Here is an 18,848-nt window from a genome sequence, read left to right as displayed (position 1 = left end):
GTGTCCCACTGAAAGCAATGAGCAACACTGGGTGATATTGAAACATAATATCGAAATATAATAGTGGATGCTTTGGGAGTGAGAATGGCATGGAAACTAACTGACCTCTTTACTCATTTTCTTTCTCATTAATTACATTGCCTTATTTTAGTTTTTTGTAGCTTGTTATGATGATAATAATTATAATAAATTACATTTTGAGTTAAGCCTTGGGTAGACTAATGAAATTCTGTGCTAGAGTAAAATTACCCCATAAATGATTCTTTAGTAGTTGGCATATACCTCTCCAGCTCTATGACTTTCTTGTCCTGCTCCAGCCGTTCAGACTGCAGCTCCCGCAAAATAGCCAACAATCTCTGAACTTCAGCATTAGACTTCTCCACTTCCTCTTTGTGATGGACAGCTTCTGTTTGGACAACCTGCAGTTGCTCTGACAGCTCAGGATTCCAGCGAACAACGTGTTCAGCTTCACAAGCCTTCAATCAAAAAAAAACAAAAAAACTCAGGGTCAGTAAGGTTTGTCTACTGATAACATGGTAAACCTATACATGCATTCTAAAATTCACCACATTTAAGAACTGTATGCGCTATGCAGGTAAACTTTTCACTGACACTAAAGGCTTTGGTTTTTTTGTTCTTGTTAGCTTACCTATTTTAGTTTACAGTGGTTTCAATTCGACAGATCCCTAATGTCACTTAAAAGTTGTTTCCAAAAGAGGATTATAATGTTCTAACTTTCTCAAAGATAGATGAAGAAATATTCAGATCATTACAATGTCCAGAAGTTCAAGGAAGCATGACATTTCATTCCAGCCGAAGCCAAAGCATACCATGCGCAACTTTTTAACCCAAATTTAGAGTACTGCAAGTTCCCTTCCAAAAAAAAAAGCTCTGCATCTCACTATAGGAAACATTTCAAGCATGATAGACCATGGAAGAACAAATTCCATTTACACTTCTTACCGAATGTCATGGTAACACTTTATATTGATGGTCCACTGTAGGGATTCTGCTAACAGTAAGCAACTACAAGCAACTAGCATTAGAGTATTAACAGACTGTCTGCTTAATGTTTTCTAACAATTTATTATGATTCATATACTGACTATAAGAAACTTTACAAATATATCACAACTCATTTTACTTAAGCTTAACCTACCCTAACAGTATCCTTTTGAGAATTAGTAGACATTTAGTTGTGAGTTACTGAGCAGTAGTTGGCATGTAGGTGATGTGTAGTTACAAATTGGACCATCAAAATAAAGTGTAACCAATGGCAGACTGTGACCACGCGCTAGGGAGAGTTTAGCAACTTTAGGGTTAGGGAGTTCTTCTGTAAGTTTTTCTGTCATCAGCTTTGACTGAACCGGGCAGGAGGATTTGATGTGACCGGCCTGGCAAAGATGATTCTGTATACGGCACTCCCGTTACTCTGGTGTTAGATGAGCGGTGCCAGGAAATTTGTGAAACTCAGGAAGGTGGTCCCATCAGGCAGCCAGATGGTGGTAACCATGCTCGGCTGGTGAGAAGAGAGTGCGCAAAGGTCCCACGGGGTAGAGTGTTGCTACAAGAACAGCGAGCACTGAAGGAGGAAACCCTGGCATTTCATGTGTTCGCCATGAAGGTTTTCAGGGAAGGTGATCAGCGGATTGATCGCCGGGGCCTAGGCTTGTGGTGCTGGAGCCTAGGGCAGAGTTTGAGGCGTGGAGAGCACGCACCTGTTCCTCCGTGAGGATTGTTAGGCACTCCAGCTGCAGCTGGTGCATGGTGAGACGAGTGGCCTGGGAGGAAAGCACTGATGACAGCTACATGAGGGCCTCTGAATCCTCTGACAGTGAAGTCTTCAGTGACGATGTTCTAGGCAGAGTAGGATCCATCAGCAGCTTTATTAAAGGTAGGACATATAGGCAGGGTCAAAAACCTGGTTAGGCCTAGGTAGGCGGCCAGGTGGGGTAAGAGTCAAATGGGACTGTTTGGGGCAAGGGTTCCCTCTGGTGGTGAGAAGAAGGTAACCCGGGAGCCCCTATCTTGACACAGACCAATCACATCTCATTAAAAGGAGCTTGCTCCATGCCTATACATATCGCTGTTCTTTATAAAAGGGCAGTCTTGATTTCTTCTTGAACTTTCAGTCAGTACTGCTGTACTATTAAGGTTGATGTTGCTGAATGCAGTGCGGCTTGAATCTATTGTGGATTTATCTGTTCATCGCTGAGTCTCCTAACATAGCTACTTTTCAAATCAAGCTACATTTCTGACCTGCTGAGGAGGAAGGCGCTATCCTGTCTGTGGCCTAAACATACAGGCCCATGATCATGCAAAGTGGCAACTTGGTGACAATGAGACTGTCAAGACAATGTGATGTATAAATAAAAAGTTGGTTCCAAATTGTTTTTAGATCAGTTCTGCTTTCCCTCAGCATGCAATGTTACCACAAGTTCAAGTGCAAAAACCTCAGCCACCAGAAAGAGCTGATAAGTTCTCAAGGGTGTTGTCACAAAGCAATTCAGCCCCTGGGTTTAAAACAAATAATAACCAATCTCTGCTGCATACAGGCAGTGCCCTCCCTATGACTGCTAACCAGCGAACAATACAACAGCAGCAGTGCAATCAAGCAATCTACCCGAGATGTGATCAATAAGGGATGTCGTCTTTCACTATTGTACTTTTAAAAAACAGGGAAACAACATTTTACATTTAAGTAATTAATAGCTTATTCTTAAGTGTGGACCTAATTTTTGACATACAAAATTACTAATAAAGAAATGTTAAGCACAAAAACCAGTTCATATTAAAAGTTGTCTTTAAATGAAAAATACATATATTTCATTTATACTAATGCAGTGTTTCTCAAACTTTTTACTGCAGTTGCACAATTTTTTTGCAATATAGTATAAAGTACTTAATGGAGGCTGGCAGAGTTATGAGGTATGTCTGACAATTTGACATCCACAAACAGACAGAATTTTAAAATAATATATTTTAAATAATAACAAAATATAATAGAGAGAAAGAACTTTTAGATAATTTTCAACAGCACACCTAACAACCTGCAGATTAGTGTGCTACAGGACAGTGGTAAGGAAACACTGTACTAATGTATACCATGACTTCCTTTTCTGAACTTGAGAACCCTATCAGAGATACTCAGGTCTCATCTCATGAACCTGATGATTAAATCTCAGATACAATAGGGCATCCGTGCATCTTTGCCTCACAGGCAAACACAAATTGTTCATTATATTTCTCTAGCAATGATGAAAACAGCACACCCATGGCCAATATGTTGCTTTCCCATCGCTTGGTCTAACTTCACTGATCCTAGACAGAGTAAGAGAAAATGGGTCATCTCTCTATGACTAGAAGAGATTATTTAGCTCCTTCAGGGAGAGCCCTAATCACTCTCTATTCTATGCTGGGAATTTGAAATATTTTACATGTTTTTGAAAATCCAGTGTTTAGTTTATCCTGATAAGCGCTAGTTTTCACAGTTATAAACATGACAGCTTTCTTCTTTCGTGAGGGTTTTGGCGTCACAGCATCTTTGTTTCCAGGTGGAATGTTAAAGATTGTGAAACACACTTCCCCTGGAAATCCTGTGTAATTTAACCAATCTGATGATGACTTCAAAAGTCCTGAAGTGTTTCCAGATAACTGCCATATGCATGAGACTTTCAGCCAAGAGTCCTTACTACTTGCTTTAGTTTGAGCTAAGTGGGTTGGTCTGTTACATACTTTGTGAATTCATCAAGCATGGCTGAATTTTAATTGAGTTTAGTGATTTAGCTTTTATTATTATGTAAACAAGACACAATCATTCAAGATTAAGTAAAATCGGTTAAAGAATAGTGCCCATCTAGCTTGTCAGGGATTCAAGTGTTTGGCAGATTTCAGGACCTCTAGATTTTTATGGTAGAATGATAAATGGATGCTGCTTTCATTGCCAGTAATTTATTTCAGACATCATAATTTTGTTCGGAGGTCAATCATTTTCTGGAGAAGTGCGCACAATGAGGGCATTGTTGCTGGTGAACTATGATGTTGTGACAGAACAGCCCCAATACCTGTGCTTGACAAGTCCACCTCCACAATGAATAGCAGGCTGCGATTGGGATGATGGAGGATGGGGGCAGAGGTGAAGCTGACCTCTTGGAAGGCTTGGTGTTCTTCAGGAGACCAAGAAGTGGTTTGTTTAGTCATGGATGTTAGTGGAACAGCAACAGAGCTGAAATTCTTGATGAACCACCAATAGAAGTTTGCAAAGCCAAGGAAGCATTGTAATTCCTTTAATGTCCGTGGTTGTGACCAGTCAACACCCTGTTGTCATCCATAGCCACTCCACATTGAGTTATGATATACACCAGAAATTATGTTTTGGTCTGATGGAACTCACATTTCTCTGCCTTGGTGTAAGAACAAAAGGTTATTGATTTGGATTTGGAGTTCTCCTCTTGTCACGACAAGCTATCTCAGCTGGCAGATCCTGGTTCAGTCCTCACTGAAACAGTAGCTTTGGTGGGTCCTCCACCCTCTTGGATTTAGCAGCGAGTGTACGGAATGTAAGAGCATATTCAGTGGCCATTTAACAGCAGGTTTTGTTATACAACCGTAATCGATATCCAGGAAACGACCAGAAAGTCAAGGTAGGTGGTGATCAGACCAAAAGTTCAGGGCTGACAGCAGGAAATAAACAGTGATAAACAGTCCAGGTCAAAACACAGGCAGGCAAAATAACAGTAAATGCTCAGAAATGATCACGGAGGCAAAACAAGACTTAATGAGGATGAGTTGAGAGCGTCTTTTACACAATAGAGAATGGGTGTTTGAGTCAGGTGCAATCAGTATAAATCAGTACATATATAATCATCTGATGGTGTGAGAGACAAAGTGCAAGAGCAGTATTTGTAATCAAAAATGCCATCTGAGAGAAATGATGAGCCATCTAACAAACCTGCCGAAAAGACAGCAGTGTTGATCAGTGTTCGGCATGTTACTTTAAGAAAGTAATTAAATAATTAAAAAGAAGTCTCTGCGACTCTGAAAGTCTCCCTGTGGTTCAACACAGTTGTACACATTAGGCACATATCATGGTCTAAACCAATTAGAGACAATGAAGGGTTAAAAATGGTTAAGGCCTGATCCGTCCGAAAATAACCATGGAGCCATCGATCCCCCCAGATTATGTCAAGCCCAGGTATACCTCACTGTCTGTAAGTATAGTCAATCACAGATTAGTGCGAACGGATGAGCTTGTCACATGCGCAATGCAACCTACTTGACTTGCGTTCTTTCAGTATTCTTCTCACGCATGTGCTGTTGTATGCGAACAGTACGTGCTGTCTCAAAAAATTGCCTGAACGTGGATGGCACGCGCCGGTGTGCTATTTGGTGTGCTTATGATACGTACCTTCCCCACACCTCTAAACCTAACCATTGCATCTCATATGCACGCCAAAGTCACTTTCATGAGATCGGGTCAAACACTTTCACGTTTTTCTGAGCAAATAAGCAAATCACTAGAGCCCACTGAAATTAAAAGGGGGAAAGTGTATACATTTCGAAAAAGAGAGTGGCTTGAGCAGTTACCCTGGCTAATTTAGATTTTCTTTTTATTTGATTTCTTTTAATGTTTTATGCTTAAATTTCAGCTCAGTGAAGCAACACTTTTGGTTAACTTTCTTGTAGAATTGTGCTTCAAATAAAGAACGTTGTTTACCAGATTGTTAGTTAATCATTTATAAGTCAATATTGCCTGTGGACACTAGTGATAAAATAAAAATGGAACTTGTAAAACTGCTGTGTAAAATGCGATGCAGCCAAACATTTGGGTGCACCTAAAGTTTGTGTAACCTAACCAGTTTAAAAAGTTAGTCTAGACCCCTGATAGAGTTCGTAACTCTGGTGTAATTTGAACGGGAGTGGGCAGTCTAAAAAATATCCTGTTCCCAACGCCCATTCGGAACAGCATATATGCGCTTTATTCTTTTAAATGACACAACGGTACAGCCTTCACTCTTTTAAGCATGCACTGCACTCTACATCACATGTTTTATTTGCATGGCCTGTGCATAATGAGAGTGTTTTGAAGGATGTTCAGCTCGGTTTTGTTTGTATTTCGCTTAGCCTATAGGCCTAATTTTAAATGACAAATGTCTTATTTATTTATCTCTGCGCACTTTTCCTACTTAAACAGAAAAAAATAATACATTTCGACAGGATGAAAATCCTGCCCAAAACACAATAGAAAATGTAATGGATTTGATGGTTATAAACCAATCAGAATCTCACTCAGTATCTTTCTTTGTGTGTGTGAAACAAAGCTATGACTTCACACTAGTTTATGGTGTGTCAAATACAGATACATCACACTGTGCATCTATTCAGATGAACTGAAAAATAAATTTGCAGGCCTAATATATTAGCCTATAATATTTTATAGTAAAGCCAAACTGTATTCTAACACCGCTATTCCATTCACTGTTAAAATAGCATCATATGACCCCTTTAAAATACTAAGTTTTATCTAGTGACTTCTTTTTTTTCACATGATCTTACTTGTAACTGTGACAAAACAAATGCCGGCACCGTAAATATGCAGAGGCCCGTGGGCTATAGCAGATTATTTTCATTGGATTTTGTTAATCAGTGCTTCAAGCATCCCGATACTGTTATTTAGCACTGTAAAATTTCAGGATTGTTTATGACTGCTTGTCTTGGGAAAGCGCCACTATACGTGGCGCCGTGTCAAAAGGCAAGAAGCTATAATTTTCCTAGACTGATGTCTGTATGCTCAAGAGAACATAAAAGAAAACATTCTAATAAACTTTGATCGGTTGTCCCAGCATGATGAACAAGGACAGATTGTGCAAAGGGAAGATAAGGACATCTAGAAAGAATATTTATTCTCTCTCCCTCTTTCACTCTCTGCCTTTCAAAGACTATTGGAATTGAGTATTACTAAAGCAAGACTTAGAATTGCTGAAGGTAATATTAAGTGAAACAAAGGGACTTTGATACTGAGTAGTGCCTAAGGATGAATTGCACCAACAGAGAATATTATTTAAATGCCAAATTCTGTCAAGAAACACTTGATGGCGCAGGCTGATGGTTCATTAACACAAACTGATGATATTCACAGCATTTAACTACCTGGCACAAGCTGATAATGTTGCATAGACAGCCAATGAGCTTAGCTTAGCATTCAGAGTTCCTCTGAAAGCCTCCACCTTCCCCAGCTCCACCTTCAGAGTTAATCTTAATCAAACTGCAGTTGGCAGTGGGTGAGAAGACCCCCCAAGCCCACAAGACACACACACACACACACACACACACACACACACAATGTAAAGTGCTTTGAGTGCCTTGAAAAGCTCTATATTCAAATTTAAGGAATTATTATTATTGGAGTTATTATTATCGGTTATTTTCACTAGGTTAAAAAATAAGTTAAATTCAGCTAAGCGACAATTATAACGATAACAATGTAGGTCTTCAGACTAAAATTCTGAGTAAAATTGGTGAATCTTTTTAGTCATATGGCCCCTGATGGTGTCTGTGTCACAGGAAATGGCCAACACCAACACAATTACATCCATGACCTTAGTTTGTGAGTGTCAAACACAAATATTCTAACAATGACATTTAGAAAGCTGCAAATGAGCGTGCTGTGAGGTTTAATAACCATAAGAGGTTTAGGTGTCCTCTAACATTTCTACTCACATACCTCCTTCTCTGAGAGACGTTCTTGTAGGGAGGCAAGTTGGCTTTTCAGTTCCTTATTTTCATTCTTATACATTTCTGCCTCTTCTATCTGTTGTTGAAAAGAAAGTGATAGTTAGTCATTTGTATATAGTATTTTTTTTTGTAAAACTTTACAGTAATGGTACATGATTACAATGAATAATGCATAAATTTTACAGCTTCAGCAATCTTTAAAACAAGATGGCAGATCCCTACTGGGCAAGTTGGTAAATGAACTGCCATGTGTTTGCCATTTATGGGCTTAATAGTTTATTTTTGTTTGGCCTTTAAATGGTCTCTCAGTCTAGTTCTGTAGGCTGCACAATCATGGGGGAGACTGCCGACTTGACAGTTGTCCAAAAGATGACCATTGACCATTGACAACTTGCACAAGGAGGGCAAGACACAAAAGGTCATTGCAAAAGAAGCCAGCTGTTCATGGAGCTCTGTGTCTAAGCACATTCATAGAGAGTTGAAGGGAAGGAAAAGATGCAGTAGAAAAAGGTGTACAAGCAATAGGGATAACCGCACCCTGGAGAGGATTGTGAAACAAAACTCATTCAAAAATGTGAGGGAGATTCACAAAGAGTGGACGGCAGCTGGAGGGAGTGCTTCTTAAACCACTATGCTCAGACGTATGCAAGACATGGGATTCAGCTGTCGCATTCCTTGTGTGGAGCCACTCTTGAAAAAGACAGCGTCAGAAGTGTCCCGCCTCGGATAAAGACAAAAAGGACTGGACTGCCACTGAGTGGAGAATCCACGTTACTTGAGGTCCAGTGTAAAGTTTCCACATCAGTTATGGTGTGGGGTGCCATGTCATCTGCTGGTGCTGGTACACTGTGTTTTCTGAGGTCCAAGATCAACGCAGCCATATACCAGGAAGTTTTAGAGTACTTCATGCTTACTGCTGCTGACCAACTTTATGAAGATGCAGATTTAGCTTTTCAACAGGACTTGGCACCTGCACACAGTGCCAAAGCTAACAGTACCTGGTTTAAGGACCATGGTATCCCTGTTCTTAACTGGCCAGCAAACTTGCCTGACCTTAACCCCATAGAAAATCTATGGGGTATTATGAAGAGGAAGATGCGATATACCAGACATAACAATGCAGAAGAGCTGAAGGCCACTATCAGAGCCACCTGGGCTATCATAACACCTGAGCAGTGCCACAGACTGATCAACTCCATGTCAAGCCACATTGCTGCAGTAATTCAGGCAAAAGGAGCTCCAACTAAGTATTGAGTGCTGTACATGCTCATACTTTTCATGTTCATAATAACATAGGTTTTTATTTACATTCCCTGTGAATTCACCTTTGTGTTTCTTTCACTTGGTTATGTGCAATGTCCCCTTTCAAAAAAAAAAAAAAAAAGCTTGCATGCGCGAGAGGGAAGTGCACGTCAGAGCACATATAGGCCACTGCCATTGTTTTGTATGCCATTTTTGTAACCTTGTTTGCACCGGGTTAAATTGAAGGGGTTTGTGATTTTTGGTTTTAGTAACAGAGGTCAATTTTCTGAAAACTATTTTCTTAAGGAAGGTTGTAATTTTGTTTCAGGAGACACTGAAGTTATTTACGTGGTTGTCTCATTTTAATTATTTTCCATATTTTGTTTGATTGGATTGTGATTTTTCCAAAGTATTGCCCTAAACAAAACTTTAATGCTGGCAACATGTATATTAGACTCCATTCCATCTAAACTATTAAAAGATCTGCTTCCAGAAGTCCTACAGATCCTATTTTGACCATTATTAATTCATCATTGTCATTAGGATATGTTCCCAAAACATTCAAACTGGCTGTAGTTAAACCTCTCATTAAGAAACCACATCTTGATCCCAAAGACTTAGTAAATTACAGACCAATCTCTAATCTCCCTTTTCTGTCAAAGATACTAGAAAAGGTAGTATCCTCACAACTGTATTCCTTTTTAGAAAAAAATGGTGTCTGTGAGGATTTCCAATCAGGTTTTAGACCGTACCATAGTACTGAGACTGCTCTCATTAGAGTTACTAATGACCTGCTTCTATCATCGGACTGTGGTTTTATCTTGTTATTAGTGCTATTAGATCTTAGCGCAGCATTCGATACTATCGATCACAACATTCTCTTGGATAGACTAGAAAACTATGTTGGCATTAGAGGAAGCGCCTTAGCATGGTTTACATCATATCTATCTGACCGCTATCAGTTTGTAGCATTAAATGAGAAATGACTCGCAGGTAGTGAGTTTAAGTTATATTTGTATGATATAAATAATGAGCACACTGATGATCTTTCTTGTTGATTAAAATATACACCTTCTCAGAGAGAGCCTCTTCCAGTGTAATGAGAGCTGTGTCCGTGTTGCTGGAGTCGGCTTGCAGAGATGTCATCCTGTCCCCCAAACTCTCCAACTGTTTGTCTCTGTCTTTTAACTGCTCCTGCAGGTTCTCAACCTGAGCGATGTGGAGGAAAAAAAATCACAGTTAAATAGCAACAATAAATAGCTAAAACAAATATACATAAATATGTAAATATTCATCATCCCTTACTCTACCCTGGCCTACATTTCAATCCTTAACCCATAAAAAATTACCAAAAATCTACAAAAGCCAATTAGAAGTGCAGGCTTAAGTCCATGTGGATCCCAAGTTAGACAGATGCCTCTATATAAGGGTCATTTTAGTTCTAGTTGACTACAAGAAATTTATTGCAGAAAATAGTTTTATGTTATTTTGTAGATTCTTTCAAGCGTTTGATACTATCAATCATAACTTCATGGTTTTTTTTGGAAAATATTTTTTTAAAAGCTATTCAGACACTGTAGAATGACTGTAAAAGCCTGAATAAGATATGATACGGAAGGTTTAAAATCAATTAAACATTTTAAAAGGTATACAACCCCATTTCATTCTTCTTTTTTTGCTTGTAAAACAAATTATGGCAATACATTTTAAAAGAGATACATTCTGTGGTATTAGAATTTTAGAGAAAGAGCTGAAATTCTCTCATTTAGCTGATAACAGTAATTAAAAAAGCTTAATATTTTTCTCATCTGTATCTTGTTTGTGTTAAAAATGTGTTATTCCCTTTAAAAATATGTAATTATAATTAGATACTTGGTATTCCAGTAAAGGTGATGGTAAACTATTTAGGTATTAAGATTTGTAAAGAAAGGAAATAAATCATTAGAATTTTACCCCGATTATTAAGAAAATATAAAAAAAGATTAAATCTGTCAATTAAGGGAAGCACATTATTAGCCAAAACAGAAGGATTGTGTGTCAGGTTTAGTGTATACGGCACCTTTCATACGGCGTTACGATAGTCATAAAAGAGGTGGATAATTTTTTATTCTTTTACATCTGGAAGAACAGACCACGTTATTTAAAAAATTCCATTCTGTGTGATCCAATTTAAGATGGTGGTCTTAATGTACTGGATTTTAGTACTGCTAACTGTGTATTTAAGAACAAACAGATTAAGACCTGGCTAAAATTTTTGGGTGGTCAAATTTTTATGCCATGTTTTTTCAGGTTTTTGTAAATATTTTGCTGGCAATTTGTTAAAGGATGAATTGATGTAAACTAATTTATTTAACCTTAAAGTATCCATTGTACTGTTACAATCTTAAAAAATGAGCTAAAACTATTTCAAACATGTTTCGATATTTCACGCGAAACAAATATTGATTTAAAAAAAATGTTCTATGATTCCAGGAGCATCCTTATATTATCTTATATCATCCTTATATATCTAGTTTGTTTATTTCTATTAAAGCTGACATTGTACATATATGGTTCCGTTACAAATTGTTTATGTTCCTAGTTTTTTTCCATGCTGATGGCTGTGCAATAGAGATGGACCGGACCAACTGTTGAAGAGCATCTCCAAGACGCTATAAACCATTTATGTATAACAATCATTGTTGATGTTTGAATTACAGGAGATGTGACAACCAGGACAGAATGCCGTTCCAGATACACCTTCCACACCAGACTTCTCATATGGATTGCTGTCTACTAGCATATTATTTGTTCCCTTCAGAATTAGGTGCAGACGTATATTATTCAGGGTCATGAACACAAATATTGCAAGAATAGGGAATGTGCCTTATTTAAGGTATGAATGTTAATTGCACATAAACAACATTCAAGCAAGGAAAAATTACAGGATTTTTTCCCAATTCATCCAATTCAGACCTCCATACTCCCAACGGGGTGAACACACTGACTCAACAAGTGTGAATTGACTATAGTGCTGTATGTTAGGTGTGAGATTCATGATTGCTATAATACATCTATTTAAGAGTTAGAGTTACAAATTACCTACTCATATCACCTGATTGTGGTTGTATCTCGTTAATAGTGCTATTAGATCTTAACTAAGCATTTAACACTATCGATCACAATTTTTTTTTTTAATAGACTAGAAAACTATGTTATCATTAGTGGAAGTGCCTTAGCATAAATGAGGAGATATCATATTGTTGAAGTGAAATATGTAGGCTCAGTACTAGGGCCATTACTTTTTACACTTTACACGTTACCTCTGGGAGATATTATCATGAGACATGGTGTTCGCTGTTACTGTTATGCTCTGATGACACTCAGCTGTATATTTCTTCGCAGCCCAGTCATACACACCAAATTGAGAAACTAATAGTCGAAACTAATAGTTTATGTACGCCACTGATGGTCAGTAATTACTACTAGCACTGTTTTTGCCATCCAGTTGATTTTATTGCAAAACAACAATGATGACCACAGCATAGATTTTTTGATCACCTAATCAGTAATGTATTAAGCAGAATGAGGTGTGTGTCACGGTGTGGTTCAGAGAAGGAGCACTCAACGAGAATATAACGAATATGTGATATTACACTCCCCTCCCGGAAGGTGTGACCTCACACCTAAAATAACAACAAAACCCTGAATGGAGGAGGTTCAGTGGAGGGCGAACCCCCAGGAGGGGGGTTGGCAAACAGAGTCAGTGATGAACGGAGTCCAGGGAGGAACAGGAGACAGGAGGAAACCGGAGCAGGAGGAGATCTGTGGGATCCAGAGCACAGCCAAGAAGATCCACGGTGGAGCTGACGGAGAGAGGAGCCATGAAGGGGGAATGACCGTCGACTCCATGGGGCCGACCAACGGCGGCGGAGCAGGTGGTGGAGGAGACAGAGATGGAGGCGGAGAGCCAAAGAGCCAGGGTGACACAGAGGAGCTGGAGGGCCTAGGTGATGCCACTGGCACTGGCGAACGATGCAGAGGGCGGAGGAGTAGAATCCCGAGGCAACGGATGGTCGACGACAGACTAAGGTGGAGCCGAAGGGTCAATGGAGCCTAGCGGAACTGGTGGAAGGATGGGCCACAGTGGAGAGGAGGGAGCTAGGAGCCAAGGGGGAGCCGACGGGTCTATGGGCCGATGATGAGCTGAGGATGAGCACAGGGGCTGCTGGGAAACATCGACGGTGGCTGGATAGGGTGGGCAGACTTTGTGCGCGGTCACTGGAGGAGGCACTGGAGGCGGAACAGTCTCTGGAGGGCGCCCTTTGGGCAGGGACTCAGGACGGCTGGAAGGAACAAGGAACTCAGTACACAGGGGAGGTGCCAGATCTAATTCCAGATCCAAGTCCTTCAGCTCTTCCTGTAGATCCAGCAGCCCCAGATGTATAATCAGCTCATCCTCAGCCGTGGTGCAGTGGGCAGAGCTCCACTCAGCGCTCTCATTGCTCTGAGCATTCTCCACCGCAGTGTGCTCTCTTGAGACCTGAGCCGATTACGTCAGAACAGGTGCATGAGCCACATGCACCTGTTCTGACGTAATTGGCTCAGGTAGCGCGACGATCCTCGGCTCTGTCGCTCTCTCAGGTGATGGCGCACAGGCTCCGATCCTTTGTTAGCGGTGGGCACTGACTGTGGCTCCGCATCATGGTGAAGTGGTGGGCTGGGCTCTGGATCCTGAGTGGCGCTCGTGGTGTTGTCCTCGGGCTGCAAAGTCACTGGTGAATTGCACGACACCAGCACCCACTCGATGTGAGCGGTGATGCTCTCTCAAGGCAGGAAACAAAAACCACACATAAGAACAACATGATCGAACAAACTGAACTGAAACCAATGGGAATTAAATACACAAATTAAATAACAATTAACTCAAAACACCTGAACACAACAAGACAATTAACAGAAGACAGAAACTAGAGCACACGGCACACGAAAACAACAAAAGAGTCAGAATATGTGACAGTGTGCCTGTGTGGTTTCTAAATTTTTTTCCAGAGCTGTATGCCTTTGTAGTAGATCTGCTTAATGCTGCCCTCATTACCAGAGCTGGCCCTCCCTATAGGAGAAATGCCAGGGCTTTATCCATTTGAAACTTAATTACATTATTAAATAGTATAGGCCTACATAAATGGATTAGTAACACTATTTAATGTGCATAAGATAAAATAAAATGTAATGTACTTAAAAAGTTGTAAAAAGTACAGTTTTCTTCAGAAATGTAATCCGGTAAAATGAGTCAGTTGAATACTTGAATAAAGTAAAATTCTACACCTCTGTACAATATACGTCACATAACTAAAAATGCATTGTCAATTTTAAAAGCCTCTGTTTTCACAGTCCAAACTACATATCAAAAACACATCTTCACAGTTATCCACTTTGGAGAACATTTTCAAAAGGTTCAGTTTTTCTTGATTAAACATAAGAGAAACGAAGAGAAATGAAGAGAGAAAGAAACATCAGAAAGGACAAGGCCTCTGTCGTTTCTGCATTGTCATATTCATTATGCTAACTATTCTGAGAGTTGTTTTTTTTTCATTACTATAAGGGAAGAGCATGGGAAACAAAACGTGTGAGATGGCAGATAACTGAGGTGCTTCTCGCTTAGTAAGAATTTTTACTTACCATGCCCAGATAACTTTACAACTCTTTGTTTAATGTATTCAGATCAAACATTCTTCAAGTTTTGCCTTACATGTGTGAACTGGATAAGATCTATTCCTAATTTACTTGTGAATTTAGTAGTAATTGAGAGAGTCTGTGGACTGGGAGTACTTAGCTGCATTTGTATATGTGTAAACACAGGACTTTCTCTGCAGGGCTTTAAACCGAAAGCATTTTTTTGTTCTAAATTGAGATTGTTTGGCTCCAGTTATGTATGCAGATTTACCACTGAAACAGCCAAAGGAGTCAAGATTATGACCGGTCTAAGCTGCCCCAATTTGTACCACATGCTCTTGAAATCACATTCAGAAATAAGCGTTATTGAGATCACTCTACAAGTGAAAGGCAGTGAGAGTGATTTTTAGCAACAAACAACTGGAGGTCATTCATTTTCAAAGAAATTGAGAATTTCTGGCGAACTGTGACCGATTGTTGCCAGTCAACTTTATGCAAATGAGAAGAAACATGTTGTCTACATTTACATAGCATTAATGCGTTTGGCAGATCCTTACAAGATTCTCGTTTGTGTGCGGTAGATGGGAGTGAACAAGCATGTCTTTTGCTTTCGAGCAGAGTTCGTGTTTGTTGGACTTGTATAATATCCAGGAAAATGTTTTAGTTGGTTTTTTGTTTGCTTGTTTGTTTCCAGTTATCTCTTTATTTGCTAGAGCTTTAACCATGTAAAAAACTGTTAATTTAAGAGAAGCGGATAGATGTAGCATCTGAAGTTGTTAATTACAGATAGTCCACCTACAGTGTTCTTACCTAAGAAAGTACCGTAATAAAGGTAAAGTACATGGGTTAAGGTTAGGTTTAGAGGTAGGTTCAGGTTTAGTATCTAGTTAGTACCTAATTACTATAATATGTACATAGTCTGTACATGAGAACAGGAGTGTAGAATAAAGCGCAACAACAAACAAAAAAAAAACATATATTAAAAGTTACAATAATGGATAGATAACCATGCACAAAACATTACTGGGTAGTCACTCTCTCCATTTCAGTCAAAAAGGTGCTGTTCAAAGTCACTGACATACCCTACATAACTTTAATTGCAATTCATCATCACACACGCACAAAAAAAGCACAATCTTTTATGTTGTAAAGCTACATATAAATAGAATCTAACTGTGCGTGTTGGCTCTCAGGATAAACTTTTAGCATGTTTATGATGCTAAAGTTTTCTGTTTGTTCTGGCTGGTCTTGCATTTAGCCATATTGCCAGTCAGTTTTCATCAGCTGTGTAGTGTATGGCTTTTTACAGTAGTACAGTATTGCTGCATATGGCGTCAGTTTGCTTTTCAGAAAAAAAAAGTATTGTTCTAAAGTGTAGAAAAGAGGTTCTTAAATACTCACTGGTACATTTCAAATGTGTCTGGTTTACCTTTTTTTGTAGGATGTTGATCTTCTTCTCCTTGACCTCCAACATGTCCTTCAGGTCACATATCTCACTATTTAATGTTCCCTTCTCTTCTATGAGATCCTGGGTCTGTTTGACCTTCTTGTTTAGGAATGACTCTCTCTCCTCCAGGCGTAGACGTAGAGCATCCACCTAACGGCAACAAACAGTATTCAGAGGAATTTCAAACCTCATAATAGTAATCTTCAGAGTAAATGTATTTATTTATTTATTTATTTATTTTCACTAGACTTGGGATCACTCAAATGTCTCATGGGCTTTTATTTTACTTTGTATAATTTATCTTGGTCTACCTAGACGTGTCTGGGTTTAGTTAGTTTTGGCTGTAGTGTGTGTTTGTATACTAGTCACTTAGACTCTGGAAGACTGCATCACCAGAACTGACAGAACCAATGGAACTATTAATATAGAAACAATCATGGCTAATCACATTGGTGTAATTTGGCAGATTTTAATGATTTTTTACATTTTACATGAAATTGATGGCCTTAAAACAAATGTACTCTGAATGATAAAGTTGACACAAGTCCCCATTGCCCTCTTTGTGATTTTGCCCCTCTAAGTTATGATTCAAAAGGGTCACAGAAAGTCTTGCCCATCTGTTTTTCAGGTATATAATTTATAGTTATAATGCTGTTTACTAACTTAAGATGTTTACTGCATATATTTAAGTCCAATATAAGGAAGACATGCAGGTTCCAGCATTTCAGGCTATTAAAAATGCAGTGAGAACGTGAGAACTGAGGGTTAGGTTACTCTTCACCTGAGAGGCACATCATTGAGTTATAGGCTGTGTTCATAGCTGATGTGGAAAAAAATAAACGCATAAAAAAATCTCATAGTTCACATTATGGTACTTTGACTTTCAATTTAATTTCAGACTCAATGTTTTTTTTTCTTTATCTTAGCAATAATTGGTAACATTATCTTAACAATGCTTTCTCTACACCAACCTGACAAAAAACACAATTATCACTGTAGTCTACAGAGATTCCCCTCAGTCCTGTCAGAATTATATAATGTTGCGCTAATTTATTTGATGTAAATTCATATTCCATTCGAGCGGTCCATGTACTGTAGAGACTGTGGACAGATGTGTGGAAATGTATGTACTTGCCTCTGTCTGAAGGATATTAGCTCTGTGTTCTTTGGCTGTGAGAGATTCCTTCAGGACATCTATGTGCTGTTTGCAGTCAGAGTTTTGATTGTTCAGTGTGTCAAGCTTAGTTTGCAGCGCCATCGACTCAGAATCTTTCTTTACTACTTCCTGTTTCAGCAGATCAATCTGTTTCAGACAGACAATTAACAATGATCACCATGTTAACACATGAGGGAAATAACAAAAACTAATTTCCAAGAGGGAATTTATTAGAAACTGTGACATATGGTGGAAAATTCATTTATACTGATGAAAGAAGGACAGCTGGGGGACCCATAATACTAGGATATAGTTTAGCGTTTGCAGGTAGGATAGCTTTTCCTCCTCTGGAAAAGTACAGGCACTATGGTTTGTAACAGCGGATGAGATTAAAATATAAAAGTAGAGGACTGCTCTCCCTCTTGGTCACCCTCTGCAGCAAACTGTGTGTTTGTTTCTCTATGACTATCTGATTTTCTTTGAAAATAATAAAATCTTTAAAGACCATTATTGAGTTTGTCTTCTATATGGTGAGAGTTGTTTTAAAATTGCCACGACACATAACCAATGTTTAAAATTAGAAATGTTATTAAACTTTTATACCCTAAATTAGCTCATTTCAAATTTGATACCTCCTGCAGGTCTTAAAAAAGTTGGCACTGGGGTAACAAAGGGCTGGAAAAGCAAGAAATTGTGATAAGATTCACCTGGGAGAACATTTAGCAACTAAACTAATTAACAGCAGGTCTATAACATGATTGGCTATAAAAGTGATGTCTTAGAGAGGCAGTGTCTTTCAGAAGTAAAGATGTGCAGAGGCACTTTAATCTGTGAAAGAGTGTGGAAAAGGTCTGTGGAACACTTGGAACAAGTGGAAAACAATGTTCCTCAGTGTCAATTTTTATAGTCAAAACATCATCAAAAGACAAGGCCAATGACCTCTGCTGAATGCCTGTGGTCTTTGTGTCTCAGATGACATTGACATCACTGCATGATTCTGTCATTGAGGAATATTTCCACAAACTACTGTTGGTAAACACAATCTGCCATGACATCTGCAGATGCCAACTAAAATTCTATCATCAAAAAGGAAGCCATATGTGAACATTGTCCAGGAACTGTTTCAAAGTGGAAAAGTGTCGGGCTAGTCCAAATTTGACATTTTTATTGGAAATCACAGCCTAAAGAGGAGGGAGGTCTTCCAGCATGTTATCGATGTTCAGTTCAAAAGCCAACATGTCTGATGGGGATGGGGATATACGTGCATACGGTATGGGCAGTTTGCCTGTTTTGGAAGACACTATGAATGCTGAAATGCATATAATGGTTTTAGAGCAACATATTCTCCCATCCAGACTACGTCTATTTCAAGGAAGGCCTTGGTATTTCAGCAAGATAACGCAAAACCACATACTGCAGTTATTATAAAAACGTGACTTTGTAGCAGAAGAGTCCAGAGATGAATTGACCTTCAGGTATTTCACCTATAGAGATAACTTGGTGAATTATTGAAAAATGAATATGAAAAATATTCAAAGACATCCACAAACTCTTAAGCAGTTGGAAATGGGTCCAAATTCCAACACCAGAACTCATAACTTCGATGTCTAGAAG

At 39.0% G+C, this 18,848-nt stretch overlaps 1 protein-coding gene across 1 annotated transcript in view; it reads right to left on the bottom strand.

The window, feature by feature from the left end:
* LOC122335431 (ERC protein 2) overlaps positions 1 to 18,848 on the bottom strand; it is a 40,910-nt gene that overhangs the window by 16,523 nt on the left and 5,539 nt on the right. Inside the window, 6 exon segments of the mRNA XM_043233292.1 lie at positions 283 to 476; positions 7,724 to 7,810; positions 8,478 to 8,589; positions 10,016 to 10,185; positions 16,061 to 16,228; positions 17,214 to 17,381. Of these exon segments, the coding sequence (XP_043089227.1) occupies positions 283 to 476; positions 7,724 to 7,810; positions 8,478 to 8,589; positions 10,016 to 10,185; positions 16,061 to 16,228; positions 17,214 to 17,381 (899 nt within the window).

The sequence above is a fragment of the Puntigrus tetrazona genome, unplaced genomic scaffold (assembly GCF_018831695.1).
Source record: "Puntigrus tetrazona isolate hp1 unplaced genomic scaffold, ASM1883169v1 S000000776, whole genome shotgun sequence".
Lineage (NCBI taxonomy): Eukaryota > Metazoa > Chordata > Actinopteri > Cypriniformes > Cyprinidae > Puntigrus > Puntigrus tetrazona.
This window is presented reverse-complemented; position numbering and strand designations above follow the sequence as displayed.